Raw genomic sequence first — 24,488 nt, forward strand, 5'->3', positions numbered from 1 at the left:
CTGCTTAATTTTAATTCCCAGTTTAATCATATCAAAATGATATGATTTAATTGGAAATTAAAGTTAAAGTTTTATGAAATGAGTGAAAGTTAATTTATGAAAAATAGTACTACTTAAATATGTAAAATTGTTTAAGAAATTCCTGTGACTTATAGCTTCAAAAATATATTTAAAAAAATATTTACAATAACAAATCTTTGAATCTAAGTAAACAAACCGTCACTTGGAATTTGCACTTTACTGTAACTAAGGTAACTATAAACAATAAATGTAAATACAAAAAATCCGCTAAAACTGAACTTAAACAAAAAACTTTTATTTGAATATTTAACTACTTTGTATACTTGAATTTTAATTTCTAATTTAAATATATCTAAAGTAAAAATGTATTTATTACCTATCTCTAATGAAAATAATTTAATTCTAAACAATATTAGAAATATATGAAAAAACCATATAAAAAGCTGTCTCAATTCTTAAAAAAAAAACAAAAAACAACAGATTCAAAGATCTTTTGTTTAATTATAACCAGTTTTCTTACATGTAGATCACAATATTCAAAGCTGTCCGATATCTACTATATAAAAAAGGCGAATACCACCTTCAAACAATTCATGTAAAGTAATATAGCAATTAACCTTGACTAGAGGTATAATATTTTGCTAACTTTTTAAATGTTTTAATTAAAAAGACGTTTTCTTTTAACTCACGCTCTTTCAGAAATTAAAATTAACCAGTTTTATGTTGCTAAATGTTAAAAATAAATAAATTTAAAGTTAATGTTTTAAATTTGAATAAAAAGACTAAGAACTAAATTTTCTTTACCTAAGTGCTTAAACTTTCTTTTACAATCACTTAAGTAAATTGTAACCATTATAATATGTAGTAAACAGCAATAAAACATACAGCATAATAAAAATGCATAGCAAGGCAGACGTAGGCATACTTTTTTTTTATTGAAATAACTATGACATAAATAAAAACAATTAATAACGTTCAGGTAAAGATAATTAAAGTACAACAGACGCAATTTGACTAGATAAAAAAAAAAGTTGAAAAATTTTAAAAAAAGTGCATGTTGTGAAATTTAATCAGTATTCATTAAACATTTAATACTCTTTCAAATCATTATTTCTAATTTTTCTGACATGTATGAGAAAAGTGTATAAAGTTTTGTTTTGTCTAAACAAAATGAGAAAGTTTGTCTAAAATGACGATAAAATTTAAAGCTACGGCTTTTTTTTTGGTGTAAAAACTCTTTGTATTTTAAGTAAGGTTTGTTTATAATAACAGAATTGTTCATTGAACAACAAACTTCACAAAAACTTTGTTTTTAGGCCTACTAAGTTGCAAAGAGGTAAAAACTCAATTAGTTCGTATTGTGTTTAAGTACTTGTTTATGCTTTTTGAAACCAATGAAGAAAGAGTATGATTCATTCCATAGCAATTAATTAGCGATAAAAGCTTTTCTGTATGAAAGTACAGGAAACTAACTGTCTCAATTTCAAGTTAGTATCTTTAGAGTAAAATAAAAATTGGTGTGAAATACTTCTTGAATTTTTTTTTAAAAGAACTTTTTTTAAATAATGTGTAAAAGCTTATGAAACAATAAACTTATATATATATATATATATTTCTTCATTTACCTTCTTAATATCACAAATCTTAGTCTCGGTTCTTTCTATTATAGGCAGTATTTAGCTAGATGACGTTTAAATTTTGTTATAGAAAAAAAAACTATAATCTTAGCATAAAAAGTGTCTTAGTATAACTAAATTTATACAGTCTATTTTTAATACTCTTTACGTTTTGTGTATAAAAAGACTGTACATTCCTTGTGTTCCCTTTTATCATGTAATGCATTTAGTGTGCATTCATCACACATTCAGTGCTTGTTCACACATTCAGTGTGCATTCACACTGATCCTCACCCAGACCATTCGATATTCTCACCATGTAGATTCCCCTGTCATTACTCGTGCACCTTCTAATGACCAGCTTGTGTTCGTTACCTTCCGCGTTCCACGTAGATCTGTAAAAGTTTTGGTTAGTAGAAAACAACATAACGGGTTTAAGTAACAGGTACATTAAAAAGTTTCAATGTTTCTAATGCTCAAATTGTCATAAGTTAACATCAACAAAAAAATTTACCTTAAGTTTTGGGAATCAGACGAACAAGTGTGGTTTGACTTAACAAAACAAAAAACATTTTTCGAAAGTAGTTTTTTGAAAGTTAAACTATTTTTATTTAAGGAGTGTTTTTAACATAGACAATATTTAGTTAAGAAAAAATACTGTTTAAAACATGTAGACACAATTGAATTTAGTTAAACCCACTTAAATATTAAAACTAGCTAAACAAACTGTTTTGAAAAAATAAAAATAAAATATTGAAAAATATAAACAACTAATTAATAAATAAAGTAGTCATATATTAAAAAAAAAAATTATATTAATAAAAACTTATTTTTAAATAAAAATAAACTAGAAGTCATGAAACCGAACCTGTATTTGGCTCCAATTTCGATTTTCTTGCCGTCCTTCCACCACGTGACGGTTTTGGGGAGGGGTTTTCCCCCGACGACCACCCTCAGCTCCGCCTCGCCGCCCCTCTCCCTCACCACGTGACTCCTGGGCAGCTTCTCCACGAAGTGCGCGCCTCCCGACGGGTTCTGCTGCCTCTTGTGGCTGCGCAGCTTGCGGAGGAAGGTCGAGAGGTGGTTGGCCGACATTTGGGGGGATTTTTTTTCCAGGGGGTTCGACGTGAAGTTGGCAAGTTTTTCCAGGTTGAGTATGGACTTTGCGAGCTCCGATACTCGCTGTAGAAATAATTTGCTACGTAAGTAACATTTATAAAAACAGCATGTATTTCTGAAATTAAAAGTTGATCCTAAAATAGTTAAATAAAATAAGTTAAAACTTAAAAGCAGTTCAGGGGCAGTTTAAGACACTTGATTTGAATAAGCGCATAACAGTTTCCGAAGAAAAATGACCAAAATAAAAACAATTGAACTTTGCTATAAAATTTTTGTTTTTACAAAACACTATAAGTGACAAAATTTTAATGACTAGAATTTTGAGACTTTCTATTTTTAGTTATGTATTAGGAGCGAACTGTTCCTAGTATTTGTAACAGAAAACGTTGTTTATAATATATTATTTGTTATAGTGACTTGTTTAATCATTAAAAACTTTAGAAAAACACTCTTTTAACTATTTCTACATTTTTAAGCAAAAAAATGTAAGTTAATTAAGTATTAAAATTATTATCATTTTAAAACTAGCTTTGACACAGGTTATACTTAAAACAAATTTACAGTGTAAGACACCACAAAATATAACAGCTTTAAAAATAGTACTAAATGATTTTAAGCAACAACAAACCTTCCATTTCTTTTCTCTGTAGTACTCCTTCAAGTTCTTGGTAGTATCCAACGGTTTATTGTTTTCCACTCCCCTTCTACCAGAAGCCAGCCATTTGTGCTGCAGTGCCTTCTTTGCTGTCAACCGCTCACTGTGAATATTGTGAGAAAGTTTGTTAGAGATTAGCATGAGGTTTTATGCTCAAGAACAAAAATCTTCCTATAATACTTTTGTGCTCTATGTAATGTTCTGTTGTTTTTTTTTTTGCTTCAAGAATAGAAGTCTTAAAGTGTACATTCTTTGACCGAAAACAAAAAATTTTATGTATTTTCTTAAAAAAGACCAAAAAATTGACAACATAATTTACTAATGTATTTTAAGATTTATAAAAGTTTCTTTAATTCAAACAAAATAGTTCCGCTATAATACAAAATTCACTTTTACTGTTCAATGAACCATACTATAAAAGCTGCTTATTATTGTTTTACTATTCTTCAAAACTTACTTTGACTTAACTTTTACTTTTTTTAAATTTGTTTGTTCAGTAATTTTGGATTTATTCAATAACTTTTAATCAAGTCATAAAAATATAACATACTATACAAATTAAAGTAATACAGTTATGACTTTTGTTAGATTTTTTCCACTTTTTATACGAAAAAAAAAATGCTAGTAAGAAAGATTTTATGAACTTCCAATACCAAGAGTTCTACTGACTGCATGGAAGATGTCAATGAACTATAAAACAAACCCCATGTTTTTGTGGAATATGTCAAGGATGAACTTCTTGGCATCCTCACTGACTTGCTCGAACCCGTCATCGAAATCCCAGTCAACTCTGGTTATGTTGCTTGCTGTTTCCGCATCTGTATCTCCCTCGAACGGTGATAAACCAGATAACCTTGAAAGTATGATAAGTAGAACATAATACGAGGTTGTTAAGCATTTTGTAGCTCCTATATTCAGCAAGCTTTGTTTAGAAAAAAAAATTGTGCAGTACAAGATTTAAATTAGTTTTTTCATTGATTAATAAATTTTGGCAAAAACTGTAAATGAAGCATATGTTTCTATAGTTTAGGTATTTTATGATTACAATATTTACGAACATGATTAATATTATACGTAATAATTAAGTTATTATTTAGCTTATAGTGTTTTAAAATACTTCATTTGAAGAAGAATAACAGCTTATAAAAAAAAACTTTATAAAAATTTCTAGGTTATTATTATGACGTCACACTAACAGCATGTAGCAGATGCACCCGCAACTCCACACATCAGAGGGGAATCCCACGGGGTCGAAATTTAGAACTTCAGGGGCACAATACTCCCTCGTTCCCTGCATCACCTGGCAACAAGAGTTGCTTGGTAACAATAGTTTGTTTCTTAATAAAGCAGAAATTGTTAAGACATCAAAAAATAAATTAAACTTAAAAAAAAAATGCTTTTTTTTAGGACAAAGTATAAAGTTTAATTACTTTTGTTTGAATTTAAATATACTAAAACATTTATACAACAAAGTATGTATTGTGATATCTAAACTTAGAAACATACTAATAACATTTCTTATAAAAGTTACGTCTTTTTGTCAAAGGGCATTGCAAAGTTAAGTATTGTTCAGAAAAAAAAAACTTAAATTTGTTAAAGCAATAAACAAAAAAGCAACGAAGCAAAGTCTTAAGACACGACAAATAATATAATTAAGTGATTGTAAAATTAAGAACTGTTGACAGAGAAAACATTTTTGTTTATTTTCGGAGATAAGATAACATATTTCGAAGTATTTGTAAAACTGATTTTTATTCACGGTCCAATAACCTTATTTACTTAGTGATTTGCAGAGAGCGTGTTTTGTTGAGGTGATAAAAAGTTCAACAACTTGATAAATTAAACTGTTATTGTTCCGAACGTAATTGAACCAAGTATTTTCATAAGTGAAATTACCTCACATTATTAAAGGTTTGAGTTTTCTTGTTTTTAAAGTTTGAAAACTGCATAGACAAGCGGATGATTTAATAAATTAAAGGATAACAGCCTAACGCTCGTTTCTTTAAACCTTAAAGATTCGATTTAGAAGAGATTTTAAACAAAATGTTGAAACTTAGATTCTAACAACACAACAAAAAAAATTAAGTTTACTATGTAGCTTAAATTTGTTTTTATAACAAGTACTTCAATAAACATGTATCACAATAATTAATGATTAGCATTTGCACTTCAGATTATTTAATTACACAACTTATGTTATTCTTTTAAAATAAAACAGCATTATGCTTTTTATATATTGCTATTATTTAACATTTATTTTGTTTTGTTTGGAATGTAGACCGATGATTAATTATGTTATGAGAAACTTACCCAGTTTTAGACAATGTTTGCTAAAAATGACTAAAATAAACAAACATTTTTAATTATATGTTGTAATCATCATGACTAAATCCATTAATCAACACTTTGTTAAAATAAAAACACATCCAGTGTTGTAAACTTGGTTGTATTCGTAAATTTTGTGAAACATTTTGTAGTGTTTTTGATTAAGTTGATTTCAACAATATTTTTTATTTTTTTATTATAACATTATGTAAATAGGGTAAAACAATAATAAACCAGTACATACATTGATAACAACTAAACCCCTATCCCTAACCCATTTCACAAAATGTTTTAAATATTAACCCTTACCCCTAACCCATCTTACCCAAACACATAAAAACAAATCGAAATAATAAAAGTCTTATCAATTTAAGATAAACAAAATAATAATAAATATTAGCCAATCAGAAGCGCCTAGACTTTACAGATGACACGTCATGACTATAGTTTTTAATATTATTTAGTGACGTCACATACCTTATGCTCCTTGCCGGGAACGATCTCAGTAGCTAATCCGAAGTCGATTATTTTTATGTTTGTTCCGCTTGAATCAACACACATTATGTTCTCCGGTTTCAAATCCAAATGGATTATCTGTAAATAAGTATATTAAGTCTATCAAATTTTGTTTACAAAAGTTTTTTTTGATAGTATACAACTGTTTTTAACCAAAGCAGGTAAAATTGTAGTTTTAACTCAATAATTTCATTAAATTTCAAAATAGTCAACTATTTCAAAAAACGTTACATAATAACTCAAAATGTAAAGTAAAAAAACAGTCTGATATGATTCTTTAATGACGTAAAACAATGCTTTAGGTATTTAAAGTAAACATCAAAATCTAAACTATGAAGCAGTATACAAATTAAAACATACAGAGTTGTCGTGCATGTATTTGACACCCCTTAGTATTTGCTTCATATATCCGGCACACTTCTGTTCATCCAACACAAAATTATCCTCGATTATTCGTTCGAACAACTCCCCACCTCGTACGCTAAACAGTAAGTTATTTTTTGTTGTTGGATTTTTATTACTAAAAAAGCAATACTTACTTTTTTCATTCACTGCTTTACAGAAGTTAACAAAAGCTTCGTTTCACATATTCAACAAAATATATGAAGTGCACACATAGTAGTTTGCACACATAGTAGATTTAGAGAGTTCTCACAAATAAAAATAAGTGTTTAAAGTATTTAAAAATAATGTTAAACAATTCGCTTATTCTATAGACAAAAATATTAGTTATTTACTATCAAAAATAGTGCTTAGGTTTTTTAATTTTAAAAATACAGCAGGTGTTCATGGAAGCTACATAATATGTTGGTTTTTTTAAAGTTATATAGTTAAATAAATAGTCTTAAATTATTAAAAAAGTAAGTTTCGATAGTTATTGAGCATATTAACTTCTTAATTTTCAAGTTAGCAGTTAAAATACTAAAAGTTATTGTAAATTAAAGTTTGACAGGTTTATTAGTTTGCTTTTACCGAGCTTTATCAATAATAAAACAATGCTTATAACTGTTTTGAAAACAAACAAATATTTTAAATGTTGAATTGTCACGATTTCCGTATGTGTTGAACAGGATAATATATTATTTATCTTATTTAAGTACAAAGGTTCATAAGAAACGATTGGATAACAAACTCATTAAATTATTCATTGCCGTGAATAATTTATTGCCGTAGACGAAGTAAGCGCGTTCAATATGTTTGTTTTATTATCTGGCGATGTGTTTACTTAAGTAATTATTTGTTTGGCTAACAAAATAATACATACATTGCAAGGTTTATTGCTTATTCTTGCTATGTAACACTAACTCTTAAACTTTGAGCTAAAATTACGTATTTAGCCATGTGAGAGCTGAAACAAAACAAATTATTCAAGATATTATTGTCGTTGCGAGTGTAACAAAAGTACTGCACACACAAATGGTACTCAGCTCAAAAGAAAACTTCGGTAGGTTTTGAGCATATTAACCTTTTAATTAGTTTTCAATATCTAAACAGTTCTCTTCATCAGTTCATTTTAACTCAACAGTAAAAAAAAACTTAAGTTTTAAAGCAGCATGTTTAAACTTAATATGTATAGAAAACATTTAGTGATATAATAGATTTTGAATATTTTTTACAAATGATTGATGCTTGTTGTGTTTTCAGTTTTTAGCTTTGAAATTTATCAAGTTAATATAAATAGAATTTTATATTGTATAAATAACAGAAATACCATAATATAAAACTATACTTTTTATCAGTTAGGTTTGTTATTTTGAATATTTTTAGTTCTAAAAGGTTTTAATTTGCTAGAAAAACTTTTAAAGAGCATTCAATTTACAAGAACTGCCACTATACTATATTGGCTGGCTTAATTTTCATAAAGTACATAAAATGAAACTGACTAGAAAAAGTAGTAAAAAATAGAATTTTATGAAATAGAATGGTAAAATAAACAAATTTTGGAGAAAAAATAGTTTAAAACAGCACTTGACTATACTAGATTTTAAAAAATCAAACTACTGTTTACTTCATAACTTTATATGCACTATTTACAACTTATGCTTTGATAGTTTTTTTACTGTAGTTATTAATTAAATTTTAAACTTTTTGAACCACTGCTGCATTATAAATAGCATTAAGTTTGAAAAAATTTATATTAAGTTATTTTATTCAACAAAGCTGCGAAATTTACAAAGTACTTTGTGTACTACTTAAGGCTGATAAAACATCTATCTTCTATAAACTGGACCTTACAAAATTGCACTGTTGTTTTCGCACAATTTTAATTACTTAAAATAGTACAGTTTTAAACAAATATTTTAAATATAAAACGTTGGTTACTTTTAAAAGTAAAAAAAAAAAACGAAACACCTATTATTCTATTATAACTGAAACTACTATGTTAGTAAATGTAAGTGGTTATTATTCTCTAATTAGTTTTGGAATAAAATTAAGAACAAAAACCCACTATTCTTGCACCAACGTGATTTCCTTGAACCGGTTCCTTTCCTCACTGTAGGCCGCCACCAGCTTGACCAGGTTCTCGTGGCGCAGCTTGTTCATCACGCCGATCTCGTTCATCACCATCTTCAAACGGTGATCTCGGATCTTCATCATCTTCGCCGCAAACTCCTGGCCGTCCGACAGCCTCGTCACCCTGTACACGCTGCCGAACGCACCACTGTTGTAAGTTTTTTTAATTTTTTTAAATGTTTTACGTTTTATGATATTTAAATTAAGTTGAGTGTCTAGTGTTTTGAAAATAAAATATCCTATAGTATGGTATACCAAACGCCCCACTGGAAATTGTTTTTGCTTATGTATAGTTGTTAAATGTATAAATCTAGTGTCGAATGTTGTACAAACACTGTCATTAAGTTTTTTTTTTACGAATTAAATGGCATTGGCACGAATTCAAAGGTGGTAAATGATGTTAAAACAAAAAAGGTCGACTGCGATATATAATAGGTTTTTGAACACCTTATCAAGAGTTTTGCTTATAAGGCTAGCATGAAGTAGGTTAGTTGAAATCCATATGAAGTGATTTATTTTTCATTTAAATATAGTTTGAGTCTTAAGTTGAAAATAATTTAGATAATGTTTGTTTGAACTATTGTAGGATATTACTTGAAAATTTTTCAGAATAAGGTTAAAAAATCACCTTTTGACCAAACTCAAAGGTTTGAAAGCTAATGAAACGAATGAAATTATAGTATTTGATTAAAAAAAAGTTTTTGTTTTTTATTCCGAGTGAGCAACAAAGCTAATTTTGCAACCATTGTATTACATACCAATGTTAATAAAGAGTAATGAACCAGAAACTACAATTGCTATTTTTGTAAGCACAATCACTATAAGGCCTGTCAGAGGCATTTTAATGACACCCAAGCGGGTCGGCTGCAGTTGTAAGGTTTTTGAAATATTTTCGTCCATAAATTTATGCAAATGAGGTAAATTGGTAATACAGAAGAACATTAAGAACATCTGCACCCACTATTCCACTTATTCCCTAACCCACCTTACCCGAATATATAAAATATATATCGAAAAAAAAGTTAACATGAAACTTAACTAAAAATTAGTAAAATATTAGAAAATCAGAAGCGACCTTACAACTGCAGCCGACGCAACCCGAGCTGTTACTTATAAATATTGTTAAATCTATAAATAATTTACAAACAAAAATTTTATGATAATGACGTATGTACTAAAACAAACTTTATAAATTTGTGAATATGCGGAATTATAATTTTATTTTCATCAAGAAAAAGCTAGTCAAAACGACTTCAAATTAAAACAACTGTAAACGTTGTTATTATCATTAAGTTATAATTTTGTATTTAATAAGATAAAAATAAACAAATATAATAAATAAATAAGAATTATTTATAAGCATTAGGTAGTTTATAGCTTTCAAAATAACACCTAAGTTTGCTACAAATAAAAAACATGAACACTAATTTTAAACGGTTTACATTATCATTCTTTGTTTGATACATATAATACGTAAACAAACTAAAACTTATGAACTAAAGCGTTGAACATATACCAAGCTTTAACTAGATGCGAAATTTTGTATTCAACAAAAAGTGTAACACACTTGATATTGTTTAAGTTGTAAATGCCAATTTAAAGCGCTCACTAAGAGAAGTACTTATAACAAAACTCGGTGTTTACACTTAAGCCTAATTTTTCCTTCAAACCGCTTTTGAAAACCGCAAGTGATATCAAATATCGACATGATGATGTTGAGTTGCTTTCAATTTCGTGTGTGTGTGAATTGAATGCTTATGAGAAAGTAATGACTTCACGTTTAAAGTATATAAAGTACATGAATTAAAACGGAACTTTATAAACTGCAAATGTTTGTTTTTCTATCAATACTCATACTTTTTTTTATTATTAAAGTTTTTATATTTAAAACTACTACAAATTTTCAAAAATTTTGCACTTTACATTTTTATTCAAAATTAATTTGTTAGTTTCAAAATGTTAAAATCTTAACTTTTTTTCGACGAAATAACGAAAAGCTATCAAAAAAGTTCTTTAAATGCAGACATATATTTCAATTAAATTGGCAATTTAAACTGTATTCCTGATGCAAAACAGAAATTAGTCTGCTGAAAGTTATAGCTTTGGTGGCATTTACTTTAAGTAGTTTGGATGTTTTCTAAAATTAGTTTATTTAATAAAAATAAGTTTTTCAAAAATTACTTTATGTCATTTGATATAGTACTTTGTAATTGAAAGTACACAAAGTGTTGAACAACTGAAATTCATCGTTATGATATTCTTAATAATCTCTTAATAGATTTTTTTTAATGAACTAAATCTTACTATCTAGAATAAAAAACATATTTCTCTTACACCAAACAAAAACAGCTACATTAAAATAAATTTTACAACGGAACTAACTCTCCCAACTTCTTGTCCTTGTCGAATGAGAAATGCTCGTTAAATCTGACGTCATAATTCAGTTCCACCACTTGAGACTTTCGCTCCTCGGTAAACTTCTTATCTGCCGGTAAGTAGAACTGTTAATAGGCGTAAATAGCAGCTATCAAAGTGCAGAGTTACCCAAAGTTTGCATTGAGTTAACACGATTCCGTTTGGTAACAACGTTTTCAATGAGTTAAAATAGTTTTACTTAAAATAAATTTAAGTTTTTTTACAACTTAATGTTGTGAATTTTAATGATTTAATGTTTGTTTCTGTGCCAATTTAGTGTAATTTTTTATGATTGAATATATTTGTTTGTTACAAACTAAGTATTTTCTTACAACTAGGATACCACAGTTTTTAAATGTTTTATTTGTATTTATGTTTGTTTTTGTGCCAATGCTGTGACATTAAATAATAATTTAATGTATAAGATATAATTAGAAACGGTAAAAGAAATACTAGAGAAAATAAATAAAAATCAAAGTTAGAGTCATATGATGGTTTAAAAACAACTTAGTTAAACTTTGTAATGTTGATAGTTCTGATAAGTAACCATTTTATTTATTTTACAGCAATTAAATTTACTGTTTGAAATATATTTCTTTAGTTAAAAAATAAAAGAATTGTTATCCTAACTTTAATAAAAAGTTTAAAAATAATTTTTCTATTTTAGTCTGGAAAAATTCAACAAAACTTAAATGTTTAAATAGTTGAAGTCATAAAATAAAAAGAAAAAAGTTTACACCATGAAAAAATAATTTACAATAACCTACAAGGTTAAGTTGTAATCTACAAGATTAGTTGTAAAACTTCTATTTACTAACAATGTAAGCTAAGTCATTTCTTTAAATAAAATTTGTATGAAGGCTCTAGGTAATTTTCATTTTCAAACAACAATTATTGAAAAACCTTTAACAAAAGACTGCTTTTTTGTTTACACACAAACATTGTTGGTAACATTGTAAAATCAATTAGAAGTAATTTAGTTGCATGTCGTCATGTTCTGAAAATGCAAGTATAAACACAAACTTTGTAAAGCGTGGAAACCATGTAGCCACAAAGTTGACTTAGATTTGATGAATTGAATAAGCATTAATCACAGTGTATGTGAGTGCAAACTTATTTTTTTTTGAATTATTTGTTTGACTTTTTATGTCTAGCCAAGCTAAAAATTTTGTGTTTAAAGTTTTTCAATGAATCAAATGTAATAAAGGATAATTTGAAATTTAAAATAAGATTTAAATTGAAACGTTTAATAAAGTAAACTTTTTGTAAGTTATACACAATACAGTAAAAGTATTCTTTTTAGTATTTTTAGTGAAAAACTTCGAATTACTACTTTTTTTTGACATGGATAATTACATCATAAGCACATGATATAAAACATTGTTTAAGCATATAAACTGATGTTTCTGCAAAAGAACAATAACCACAGTTCACAAAATGTTTGTTACAAAAGACTTAGAATATATTTAGTTTTAAAATAATTACAAAATACTATTGTGTAAAAGTTATTTAAATTCAGTACATTATAATTATATTGGTTACAAACTAAAAAAATTAAACGCTTGTCACGAATTATAGAAATTGCAACTTCTTTAGATTTCCGGTCGTTAAACACATTTAAATTTTGCCTGTCAATTTGTAAGATTTTTTTTTTGCTGTACTATTCATACATCTGTATAAGCTAAATGAAAATATAATAAGTATTTTGAAAATCTTAACTCTAGTTTAACAGTATATTTCGCAACATAAAAAGTTGTTGTTTTATCAGGATATAAATCATAGTTGTTTTATCAAGTGGGTATAAAAGTCAAAAACTAATGAATGTCTTAAATAAAAAAATCAAAAAAAAAAAACATTTATATGTTTATTGTTGGTAATTAATTCCATGTATATATATACTTTCTAGAAATATTATTATAACTTTTAACAATAAAGGCATTCACTACACTCATTTTAGATTACAATGTTAATTGTGTATAAATAAAATTAACTACTTAAATTTTAATATAGCTACTTTACTTTGTTTAACCGGGTACGTATTTGACTTGTGAACTACAATTTATACTTATAACAGCTTAATTCATTCATAAATTCATGTTAAATGCATTGCAATTATTGTTTTTTGTAATAGTTTAACCTTCAGTAATGTTATTTACATTTGTACTTATAATTATTTATGTATTTTTTTACCAGTTATAGTTTTATCACTAAACATTTTTATTTCATTTAAGTTGTTTACCCTATTTATCTTATAACTACTGTAAAATAATATTATAATAAAACTTTAGGTGTTTCGTATAATTGGTTCTCATAATGTGCTTACTATGTTAAAAAGTTTCTGATAACATTTTAGTTATTGTAATCTAAGTGTAACGTTTAAAAAGGCTAAACCATACCTACCAATTGTTTTTAATTATACTATAGATTGTAGTTTAAAATTAGTAGTAGTTTAACTACTAATTTTGAAGTTTAAAACTTGATACACACACTTTTAGTCTTCGCGTTAATACAGTAACACATTAATTCAAATTTTTATGTTTGCACATTTTTGTTTTGAAAGATCTCTAGAAACTAAAAGAAGAAACTCATTTTTGTATTAGAAAAAAAAAAAGAAAGCTCAGCAAATCAATAATCTTGTGGAAAATATTTTTTATAATAACCCATTCCATGGTGAGTCACTTTCTCCTCCCTTTGTACATCCCGCTCCTGCTTGGGTGACGCGAGCAGCGTCTCGTCTGATTTCGGAAGGTTTCTCCTAATCAGGTCCCTCCTCAGGCCCCCTCCCCTCGTCCTCCTACCCGGACCCTCCATCTCCCTTATCCTGCTGTCCACCGAGCACCTCTTCGCGTCCCTGCTTGAATTGACGCCGTCCAAAATGGACTCGTTCGAGTGCGCCCTCGGAAGCGGGACGTTGTGTGGCAGTGATTCGCGCGTTTTTCGCGGGGAAGTTTCGTCGGATCCGATCGAGTCCAGGCTCGGGTTACTCCTGCCTAATGTCCTCTTGCTCCTGCCCAAAACCATCTTCTGCGTTGAAGTGGTCAGGATCGGGTAGCCGTCGCCCCTGTCCGGTTTGCTTCTCGTCGCTCTGATCTTATTGGTCCGGTGGTTGTCGGTTTCCGCCATTCTAGTCGCTGATTCGTTGATCCGGACTTTAGTGGCGACAGTTTGGAGTTTCCCCACTTTTTCCATGGACTTTCTGGGCGAAATTGGTACCCGGCTTCTTCTAGGGGATTTACGGCCTTCTGCGAGTTGCGGCTTGGGGATTTTTTCGAAATTTGTCTGCTTCATGATGCCCACCACCGGTTTGCTTTCAGGTACTGTGATTGGCTCGTCCAGTTCGATGGGATCCGACCTCTGGTTGGCCCTTCTTGTAACGACCCTTAAAATTTAAAGGAAATAAGTTTTCAATGGTCTAAATTTATTATTTAGTTTTTGTTGTTTATTGTAAAGTGAAACAAAATCGATATAGTAAAAATTTAAGTTTTATAAAACTACTTTAATAATGAACAATAATTTACTAACCTGAAATAGTTTGTACTTCCAGGCTTCAAGTTTCTCAAGTTAAGGTTGTCAGAAAAAGTCTCACTAAAATATTTCCACCGTTCATTCTATAAATACATTTTTATTGAACTTTAATACGGAGTACTCAAGTTTTATCAAGGAATTAGTTTCAATTGACTTTTTACAAATTAAAATAGATTTTAGCATCAAATGCTGTGTGATAATCTGTATTATATTTAAAACTTTTAATAGAAAAATCTAAAGCACAGCTAATCGTTATGTAACTAATTGCCAGGAAATAAATATCTGAGTCTGGCTTAAAATGCTCTTCTTTTTAAACATTTATTTCCAAAATTGGAAACTATATAAGAAAAGATAAGTTATGAAACAAACAAGTTGTAAGATCATAAATTCGTTTTTACTACTGACGTGCACTACTTAAAATGTTTACAGGCAAAGTCACTAAAGTGCTAAAAAAATTCTTTAAACATCATTAAAGTATGATAAGTTCTCCTTCCATTTTAGCACTGAACAGTAAAAGTTATTGTTTTTTATAAAAATTGTTTAATAAAAGTACAAAGCAAACAAAGTATTTAATTTGAATCGCAGTATTTTAATGGGCAAATAACTACAAAATAAAATCTTCTGCAAACAAATTTGCATGCATTGACTTAAAATTAAAACAAATAAACAAAATGCAATAGCTTAAGTGTGATGTTAAACACATAAAACTTGCTTTACTGAGTACACTGCAGTAAACAATATATTAAAGTAATTAGTTTTTAGAGGTAAATTAAATTTAGATACTTTTTTGGCGCCTACTTGTTTTAAACTGAAATAACCTTGAGATTTTGTTTATGCTACAATGAAACTCAAGACACAAGTGTGTGAATAAAATGCAAAATATTAAATTCCGTTCAAAGATGCACAAACAAAAGCTTTCAGCTACAAAAATTAGTATTGCTAGCAATACAACATACCCTCAACGAAACAGGTGGTTCTGTTGTAATGGAACTCTTAAATTCGACCACGAATCTGGATGAACTGTCGTTTGTTGATTTGTCCCACACAAGTTTGAATTCCTTCTTTTGTAAGTCACTTGTGCATCTGAGATTCTTTACCGGTGCAACAACTGCAAAGTGTATTCTATTATGCAAAAAGTCATATTGTTTTAATTTGGAAACATTAAACTTGAACTACTAAAACAAGATTTTGGTAAACACTTAACTTGTCTTAAATTGCAAAAAAAAAAACAGTTTATGATACAAGTAAAACTTAGCTCTTCAAGACAATATCATAACAAAACATAATGCAATCAAGTTTAATAATCACAATGGACACAAATGAAAAAAAAAGTTATTACATTTGATTTTGCAATACCTACCTTGTTTTGGTGGTGTTTCAACAGTTAAATTGTCACGAGAGTTGTCTCTCAGGTTACGGTATTGTAAAGTTCTGCTTTGCTGATTAGGTGTTTGGTTTGCTTTGGTGATTGTTCCTAAAATTTTTCAAAAAACTATTATTTTCAACTAATCCTACTAAATGTTTATTTAAAGAATACCTAATAATTACAACTAATAAGTGTTTTTGCCGATATATATCCTTCTTATTTATTATATAGCCATGTTTCTAACTATAGCATAAGTTAAAACTGAAACGTTTTCTAATTAAAAGTTTTATTTTTGCTTTATTTTAATATTTCTAAAGGAAAAATTGATGCAACATACCTTCACTGTTAATTTCAAAATTTCTTGTATGGAACATTCTATGTGGAGAGGTGTGGGTAGTACGAGTCAGTCTTTCTTTTTGCACCCTGTAAATATAAGAAGTTAACTATTAAAAAACTTCAAATAATGTATAATCTATTTTTTAGATACTTTTTATGGTTATAATTAAAAATGTAAAATCACATAACTTTTCAGATTAGAATAATTACGTTAAGCTAAACAACTAGTATAATTAATAAAAACACAGCTTCAAAGAACAATTTCAATTTAAACTTTGTGTTTTTTGAACAAGAAATATTTAAATACTTTAAGATTTTTAAGATAAACAAATTAAAAAACTCATTTCCCACAACCACTCAAACTAACTCTGGCTTGCTGCTTCTGCTCACTCTCATCTCCAGCTCCTTGTTGTCTCTCTCCAGCTTCACCTTCTCCCTCTCCAGCACCTTCTTCTCCTCCTCAAGCCTCCCCACCTTCCCCTCCAGCTCCTCGTTCCTGCCCTCCAGCACGTCCACGCTCTTCCTCAGCTTCTCCCTGGCCTCCTCCAGCTCCCTGTTGCCCTCCTCCAGCCTCGTCACCTGCTCCGACGTCTTCTCCACCACGCTCTGAAGGATCTTCATCGCCTCCGTGGCCTGCTGACGGAGCATTTCCGCTGTATTGCAAGTAACAGTTTATTTTCTGTGTACTTTTTGGTTGCAGTATTTCATTGGGAAAACTAAAGAAGAATTTCGGCTGCAAATTAACTTAAAGTTGATTTTATCATACCTCGTCTTTTTCATTTGTAATATTTTGCAGCAGTGCATTATGTATCGTATAAATATCAGTTTCTAAACCACCCAAATGCATAACAAACAAATTATTAAAAAAAGTTTTCTTGTTAAATAAATAGAAACAAAAATTACCAATCATGAGCGCATAAGTTTTAATTTTACATTATTAAATTTGTAACTATAAAGGTACAATTAAATTTAAAAGTAAGTAAATATTTTATAAAAAATTTTTAATTTATTTTGTAATAAGGACTTTAGTTTTAGTAAAAGTGTTAATAACAGTGATAAAAGTTTTAGCCAATGAAGTTAAAGTTTTTTATATTACTTAAATTGTAAAATACTTTAGGTTATATCAAAATAAAAATAAATGGCTTTGTTTTATCATTTAAAGCTTATTGGTAATTACTTAGTAGGTCTAAATAAGTATAAAACAAGCTTAACTTCTTAAGTTATAAATTAAGCTTTAAGTTAAAAAAAACTGTTGGAAAAATAACATTCAAAATATCAGCTAATATGTTTTTGTAATTGATTTGTTTTTGAAAGTTTAAGGTAAAAACATTTGATGTTCTTTAAAAAAAAAATCAAGTTGACATTTTAAGTATACATTGTTATAGGGAAATAAGTTTAAAGATAAATTATCAGTCAATGAAGTTAAGTATCTAAAAAATATGTTTACAGATTTTGCTTAATTGTTTATTTAATAACTTATTAAAATGATAGGTTTTCAAAAGTAATTAATAGTTACAAGTTTGTGAATGTTTATAAAAAGTTTCTTTTAATATTTTAAGTAAACATATTTTAATACATAATGCAATAGTCTGTTTAAGATTATTATTAGTTAAAAAAGTAGTAATGACTAGTAAATGATGCAACTGCAAAATAATTATTTATTATTGAAACAATTTTAATCAATTTAAACCGTTTTACTTTAATAAAAATATTAAAAATAGTATGAAATTACTAAAAAAAATCAGTAATAAGCAATAAGTCAAATTAACAACTTTAATTAGAGGTAACTGAAAATAATTAAGTCTCTAATTTTATGATAATTAAGCTAGCTGTATTGCTACACACTAATTATTAATTTTTAAATCTTGTTTTTTATCACATAACATGTACTAATATAAATTAATTTTAAGATTTAGTTTTCAAGTGATATAAAAAATAATGTACTAAATAAAATTTATGAACATAACTAAAAACTTGATTATTTAAAAGTAAAATTTTTTAAGTTATAAGTTTTATATTTAAGCTTAAAACTTACAAAAATATAGTTTTCTATGATTATGTTTCGTATAACAAAGAAATTTAATACGTCCATAATTATCATAAAAACTGTTCAAAATATTAACAATAAAAATAAAACATTCAATATACAGCAATTAATGGTTTACAATAAAAACCGCCAATTACCTATGAATTGTCCTCTTCAAAAACAAAAGCTTTTGTACAAAAATATTTTACAAGTAGGTAGAGTTTTAGAATACACATTTCATAAGTAAACACTCAGCTAAAAAATGTTATGAGTTTTTGAAAAAGTTAATCTGATTTATTTTAAAGTTATACTCTGAAAAGTAATAGTAAATATTTATGACAGACAAAATTCACTCACTTGATGCTGAAAAATCGAAGTGTACCATGTTTCTTGTTTGTTTTTCTCATATAAAGCAATTTTATGTTTTATAATTAAATCTGAAAATTTTTGTTTTTATACTCAGTCTGATTACTTTTTGAGTAATGCTAATATTATATATAACGACTTCCTGTAAGCACTGTTTAGATAAGCTATATGATTATTTAAACTAATATATGGTTATTTAAACTAATTAAAAGTCATTTAATTGTGTGAAGAGCGAAGTATCTAGCGCAAAACTAATCTGTGGCTTAAAAAGATTAGTTTTATAAGAAAGCCTAAGCAAGTAGAAACAACTTAGTTGGTCTCTGTAAATTTTATTGAGTTTTTTAATAGTTTTGAAACACTGCCTAATTAGATACTAAGAAACTATCATTAACGTGTAAATTTAAACTATATCAAATTAACTCTTACAACTTAATTTAAAACTTTTACTTTTTAAAAGAATGGTTAAAACTTAAATCTAAAACAAATTAAAGATTAAACTAATTAAACAAAAATTAAAAATTATCTTTCCTTATAGCTTTTAAAGTTTACTGTTTAGTTTAAAAAATATTTTAAAATTTTTTATGAAAATATCTTTCACGTCTTAATTTTTTGCAAAAAAGCCAAGACAAACATAAAGTTTAGGAATGTTTAATATTACCTCTACCTAAAATTAATTGTTCGTTTTTCTCCACTTTGGTTACTCAAAAAATACGTTGGCTGTAATGCGCTCAGCTATGTAAATCAATAAGTTGATCAGAAAGGAATGTCTTATGTAAACAAGCGAATTATTGATATGACATCACTGTCTTATGAAAAAACGCGCGGTCTATATTTAACACAAAACAAAAACTTTCTTGGTGATTTTGAATTTTTTGTAAAATCATTTTCAAGTCATATATCTTATTTAAATGCTTGAGTGTAACGAATAAACTTGACTTTGGGTAGCAGCCAGTGGCTTTTATCTTTTTAAGTAAACATTGGGCACTTGAGACTTAAAACAACAATTGAACAAAGAAAGTATTTCATTTGTTTTAATGTATACGTACGGAGGCTTGAAAGGTTAGACAAATACTTGTGATTTTTCATATCAAAATGCATGTGAAAGTATTTAAAAATATTTTCATATACAAGTACCTCAAATATTTTTTCTTAAACTTATTTAAAACTCAGCTAACATATACTTTTTTATAAATTTTTCATACAACTAGATTTCAAGTTACAAAATTTACACATACAAAAATAAACTGTAAATCAAAGCTGCTACAATAACTTAAACAAGGCTTTAAAGAATAAAAAAGTGCAGGAAAAAAGCAAACAAAAATCTGACAAACAAAGCCTAAACTAAATGAAATCTTGAAACTTAACCAAGCTTACTCTTAGCAGCTTAAAAATACCGACCAAATGTAAATACATTTTATAATCTGGCTCAGCCTCAACCAAGCACGCGAGCAATTCATAAACAAATTCCACTCAACACAAGCAAGCAGTAGAAAGCACCAGTAATTGATGAAGGCACTCGAAACGAGCACGAAAAAGGCAGCGCGAACCGTCACGTGACCGTCACGGGTGACTGCGCATCAGCTTACATGTATGTTGAGAGTGTTGAGAATTTCAAGTTATTTTCAGCCCGAATTCTCCCTCCCGTTGCATGCTGCACGGCGCAAAACCATATTTAGCTGATTTTGTTTACATTCCTTCACAATTGGCTTTTGTTGGTGTTTTTGTTTGTGGCTTATTTTGAAAGCAGCCTTTTGTGCTCAGCTGAGCGTTGATCCTTTTCAAAGCTGCAAATATGTTCGAGTATTTTTAATAACTATCAATCACTAGCGTTCTTTTTGCTTTTTGAAAATAAAAGCAGATCGAAGAGCTTTTGACAAATAAAAGCATGAACAAAGTATGCCTTTTTTACAAAGTAAAAACTTACACTATACTTACTAACAAAAAACCTAAAATGTTAAGTACAAAAATTAATTCTTACTTATATTGAGTATCTAAATAGAATATTAATAGTTTATCATTGTTAACCAAGTGAGTACACACTATTGTGTGATGACAGTAAGCTTCTTAACAAACAGTTATTTAAGCTCAAGGTAAACTTGCATAACCTAAAACACATCAAATGAATACAAAAAAAAGTTTAAGTGCAAAACGTTGTAGCTTAATTTATTAACTTCATTTACTTAAATTCCTTATTTGGCACAATCAAATTAATGACTGTATACAAGTAAAAACTAACTGAAACTAAAACATCTACTAAGCTTTTAAAGTTTTATTGAACGTATATTACTATTTCTGTTTTCCATCAAATTAACTTTAATTTGGCAGCAAAAATTACAAACAATTATAACCATTTTAAACTTCTTAACATATTTTTATCAAACAGCAAGCGGTTAATGGCAGGCGAAAAAAGGCAAAACAAATTCAATTTATCAGCGCGTGTGTGTGTGTGTATTGAACAGAAGCGCACGCCAGCGGGCACAAACTTTTTCTGAAAGCCAACTCAAACGCAGCTCGTTTGTGGTCACGTGATGTTGAAATTACACGGCTCGCAGGGACTTTCGTGAGTCACAAAACGATTTTTCTGCGGTTTATTTTTGTTGCGCGTCGTCATTCTGATAAAATTTTCGTGTGGCGACTTTTCAGAAAGTTTTCAATCGATGAAAGTCTGCATGCAAATTTTAAAATGAGTAAGTTTAAAAGCTTTTGTGCTTAAAACCACAAAAATAATCAGCGTGTTCTTTTGGAGGTTAAAAAGCAGCTGTTTAATTGTTGACCATGAAAATCTATGCAAAGTTTAAACTTAATGTATTTTTGAAACTAATGCATATAACTTATATAAAAGTAAAGAGCATATAGAAAAAAAAACGATGCGTTATGTTTATTACAATAGTTTTTTAGAGTTTGCTAGATTTTATGAATCTTGTAAAAAACTTTTTTTTGTTCAATTTTTTTCAATGTGTTTAATTATTGTAAACAACAAATATACATTTAAAGCTCACGTTTTTTCTTCTACAGAAGACTTGCGTGCAGCATTTAAAATGTAAACAAACGTTTACAAATGAAACCGAAGCATGAGCAAACAATACTTTGAAAACATTTATGCAATTAATTCAGCTACACTCATGACTAGAGAATTTAAAAACTCAGCGATTCTATAAATAGATGTCATCATCAATCAAAAATTTCACAGGGGGTTTATCCACACGAAGGTTAACAAGCAAGCATTTACATCTCTTACTCGTACTAAACTAAATTATAACATAGAGTTTTACGTGCTTCAACCGAAGTTTCTAGTACTTTTCAGTCGATTGTTTATAATATATGCTTTAAATCTAATTATTCTAACAATAATTTTTTAAGTTTGGCGTTTAAAGTAAGGTTTTTGCTTTGTTTTTTTTGTTTTAATAGTTTTATATGCTACTCAGAAAACTAATAGTGACTTTAAACTAAAAATAGTTGTGTTTTTTTTTATTTTATTTGATTGCTTACTTTCATATTGTTTCAATTAATTGTAATGTTGCCGTACTTTTAACGATTTATGAGTGCTTTCTTGAACAAGCAAAGTTATTGATACGGTTTGATAATCTAAATGCAATATATATATAAAAATGTCAAAATAAAACTACATTTAAGTAAACATAAAGTTTAACTTTATTTTCATTCTTCTTATTTTTATAGAAATAAAGTTTGACAAAATTTAGTTTATTTAACTCAAATACAGTTTAAGGTCACGAAAAAGTAACTCAACTATTATATGAACATTTTTTTTCAATAAATATTGTATTTAAACAATAACATCACATCATAAAACTTTATGTTCTTGGGCTATAATATTTTATTTTGCTCTACAACTAATAAAGTATTGTTTTTAGTTGATAATGCCTTATAACAGTAAGAAAACAGAACTCAATTGTTTCTTTACTACTTTAAAATTATATGCAATCAAATTCGTTAATTAACTAATAAATATTTTATTAAATAAATGATTAAAGATTTTGGTTGATTTTATTTACTAAATTAAAATAAACATTTACTTTGGTCGGGAGCTTTTTGAAATTTTTATTATACATTAAACTATTCTCATACTAAAAGAAATAAATTACACATTTAATTGCATATACTGATTTAAGCATATCTAATCTTTTGAAAAAAAGCAAATATATCAGTTTAGATATTGAAATATACTTATTTAAAGTAGTTTGTAGATCTACTTAATTTAAAATTCAAAATACTATCAATAAAATTAATTAAATCTGAAATGATTAGTTTTGCATATTCTTTTGTGTAAAACACTTAAAGCGCTAATACGGGTAAATATTGGATCTAAAAGCATTTAAAGTGAGCTTAGTTTTATTACTTCGTTCATTGCAGTTTCCGTACTATACACAAACATTAGTTTTACACTTTTTTAAGTTTCTAAAAGTATAAGTTTCATTTTATTATTAGAAAAAAGGCTCATTAAATGTCATGCTGTTCTACCTACACATTCGTGGAAATAAGTGTTAACTTCCCGCTGTGTTTAAGCTAAACTGTTTTATTTAATTAAACATTTTACAATTAATTAAAAAAATGAATGAATGTTCTAAATCAGGGGCAGGCAAAATTTTTATTCGGTTGGCAAGATTTAATAGAAAGAGCTTTTTGTGAACCTGTCTTGTAAAAAATCTTTGCAAGCTAAGAAACTTTGAAAAATTGTATTACAAACTTTTAACCTTTCTTTAACTGCCTTTTTTACTTTCAGAAATTAAGTAATTTTTAATGAAATTTTGATAATCGGTTAGTCTTTAATATTCACTTAAATAAATCTAAAGTTATTCTTAGATTTTAAAAAGTTAAAAAACGAAAACTTTCAATTGATGTTTTTGAGTATAAACAACGTTTTTCCTTTAAGCCGACTTAAATTATAACAAATGTAACATTTGAAAATAATCGTGCAGAAAATTTACGTCCAGTACGTAGAAGTTTAACTTGAAACTGAATGATTTTAAACATGATTTTTCTTGTGATTATGTCAAACCGTTTTTTTGTTAAAAATGTAAAATTATTCAAAATTTTTTAGTGCAATCAGTTCCCTAAAAATAATTTGAATTAAAATTTGTATTTTAGCTATAATAACAGTTTGATAAATTGGATAAAAAATTTTCTTCGAGTTGAAGAAAAAGTTTTGTTTATGAGAAGGATGCTTGAAAATAATTTAAGTTAAGACATCGATAAGGTTTGAACGAAAGAAAAAGTGCTGCCTTACCTAAAATTCGGAGCAAAAGTTTTGAGACTAGGTACCAACCAAATTATAAAGACCAGCAGTGGTCTTTACAGTCTACACCTGTGTACAGCAATGTGAGATATAACTACTTTGACTGTGCCCAGAAAATTTATTAAAGTGAAATTGTATTTATATGTTTAAAAAAGCTGATTATATAAATAAATTTAATCGATTTCAAGAAGTAGGCACTAAAACAAAAAGTGTAACATTTTTAACAGCAGTTTATTTGTGTTTTTAGTCTAGTGTGAAAAGAAGTTGTTTTATAGCATTTACCGTGCACAATTTAAAAAATGTTAACTAAGTCCCGATATAGACAACAGTTTATTTTCAGTTTTATTAATGATAATTTATTTATGAAGATAGAGGGTTTGTATGGGTTAGAAAAGTTCATAAAGAAAATTTCTTTTGAGGCCCATTATACCTTT

General features: G+C 27.8%; 1 protein-coding gene across 1 annotated transcript; it reads right to left on the bottom strand.

Moving 5' to 3' along the window:
• Positions 1 to 1,004: 1,004 nt before the first annotated feature.
• On the bottom strand, positions 1,005 to 18,871 carry LOC145837874 (uncharacterized). The gene is made up of 16 exons (XM_082945354.1): positions 18,792 to 18,871; positions 16,776 to 17,061; positions 16,410 to 16,495; positions 16,067 to 16,180; positions 15,663 to 15,814; positions 14,704 to 14,789; positions 13,842 to 14,560; positions 11,149 to 11,251; positions 8,702 to 8,914; positions 6,613 to 6,733; positions 6,214 to 6,330; positions 4,608 to 4,711; positions 4,115 to 4,264; positions 3,385 to 3,514; positions 2,506 to 2,819; positions 1,005 to 2,032 (listed from the first exon to the last, which is right to left on the bottom strand). Exons 1-16 carry the CDS (start codon positions 18,817 to 18,819, stop codon positions 1,897 to 1,899), a joined length of 2,859 nt encoding a protein of 952 aa, XP_082801480.1. The 5' UTR covers positions 18,820 to 18,871; the 3' UTR covers positions 1,005 to 1,896.
• Positions 18,872 to 24,488: the final 5,617 nt, after the last annotated feature.

The sequence above is a fragment of the Thalia democratica genome, chromosome 6 (genome assembly GCF_965202585.1).
Source record: "Thalia democratica chromosome 6, ktThaDemo2.hap1.1, whole genome shotgun sequence".
Lineage (NCBI taxonomy): Eukaryota > Metazoa > Chordata > Thaliacea > Salpida > Salpidae > Thalia > Thalia democratica.

What these genes read in the sequence shown, in the direction of transcription:
- LOC145837874 (XM_082945354.1), bottom strand. Translation starts at nt 18,819, where the DNA reads ATGGTACACTTCGATTTTTCAGCATCAA. An exon ending in ATCACGTTGGTGCAAGAATA is followed by an intron (nt 6,734 to 8,701) that starts GTGGGTTTTTGT and finishes CTTACTGTTTAG; the next exon opens with CGTACGAGGTGGGGAGTTGT. An exon ending in GGGTGCATCTGCTACATGCT is followed by an intron (nt 4,265 to 4,607) that starts GTTAGTGTGACG and finishes CATACTTTCAAG; the next exon opens with GTTATCTGGTTTATCACCGT.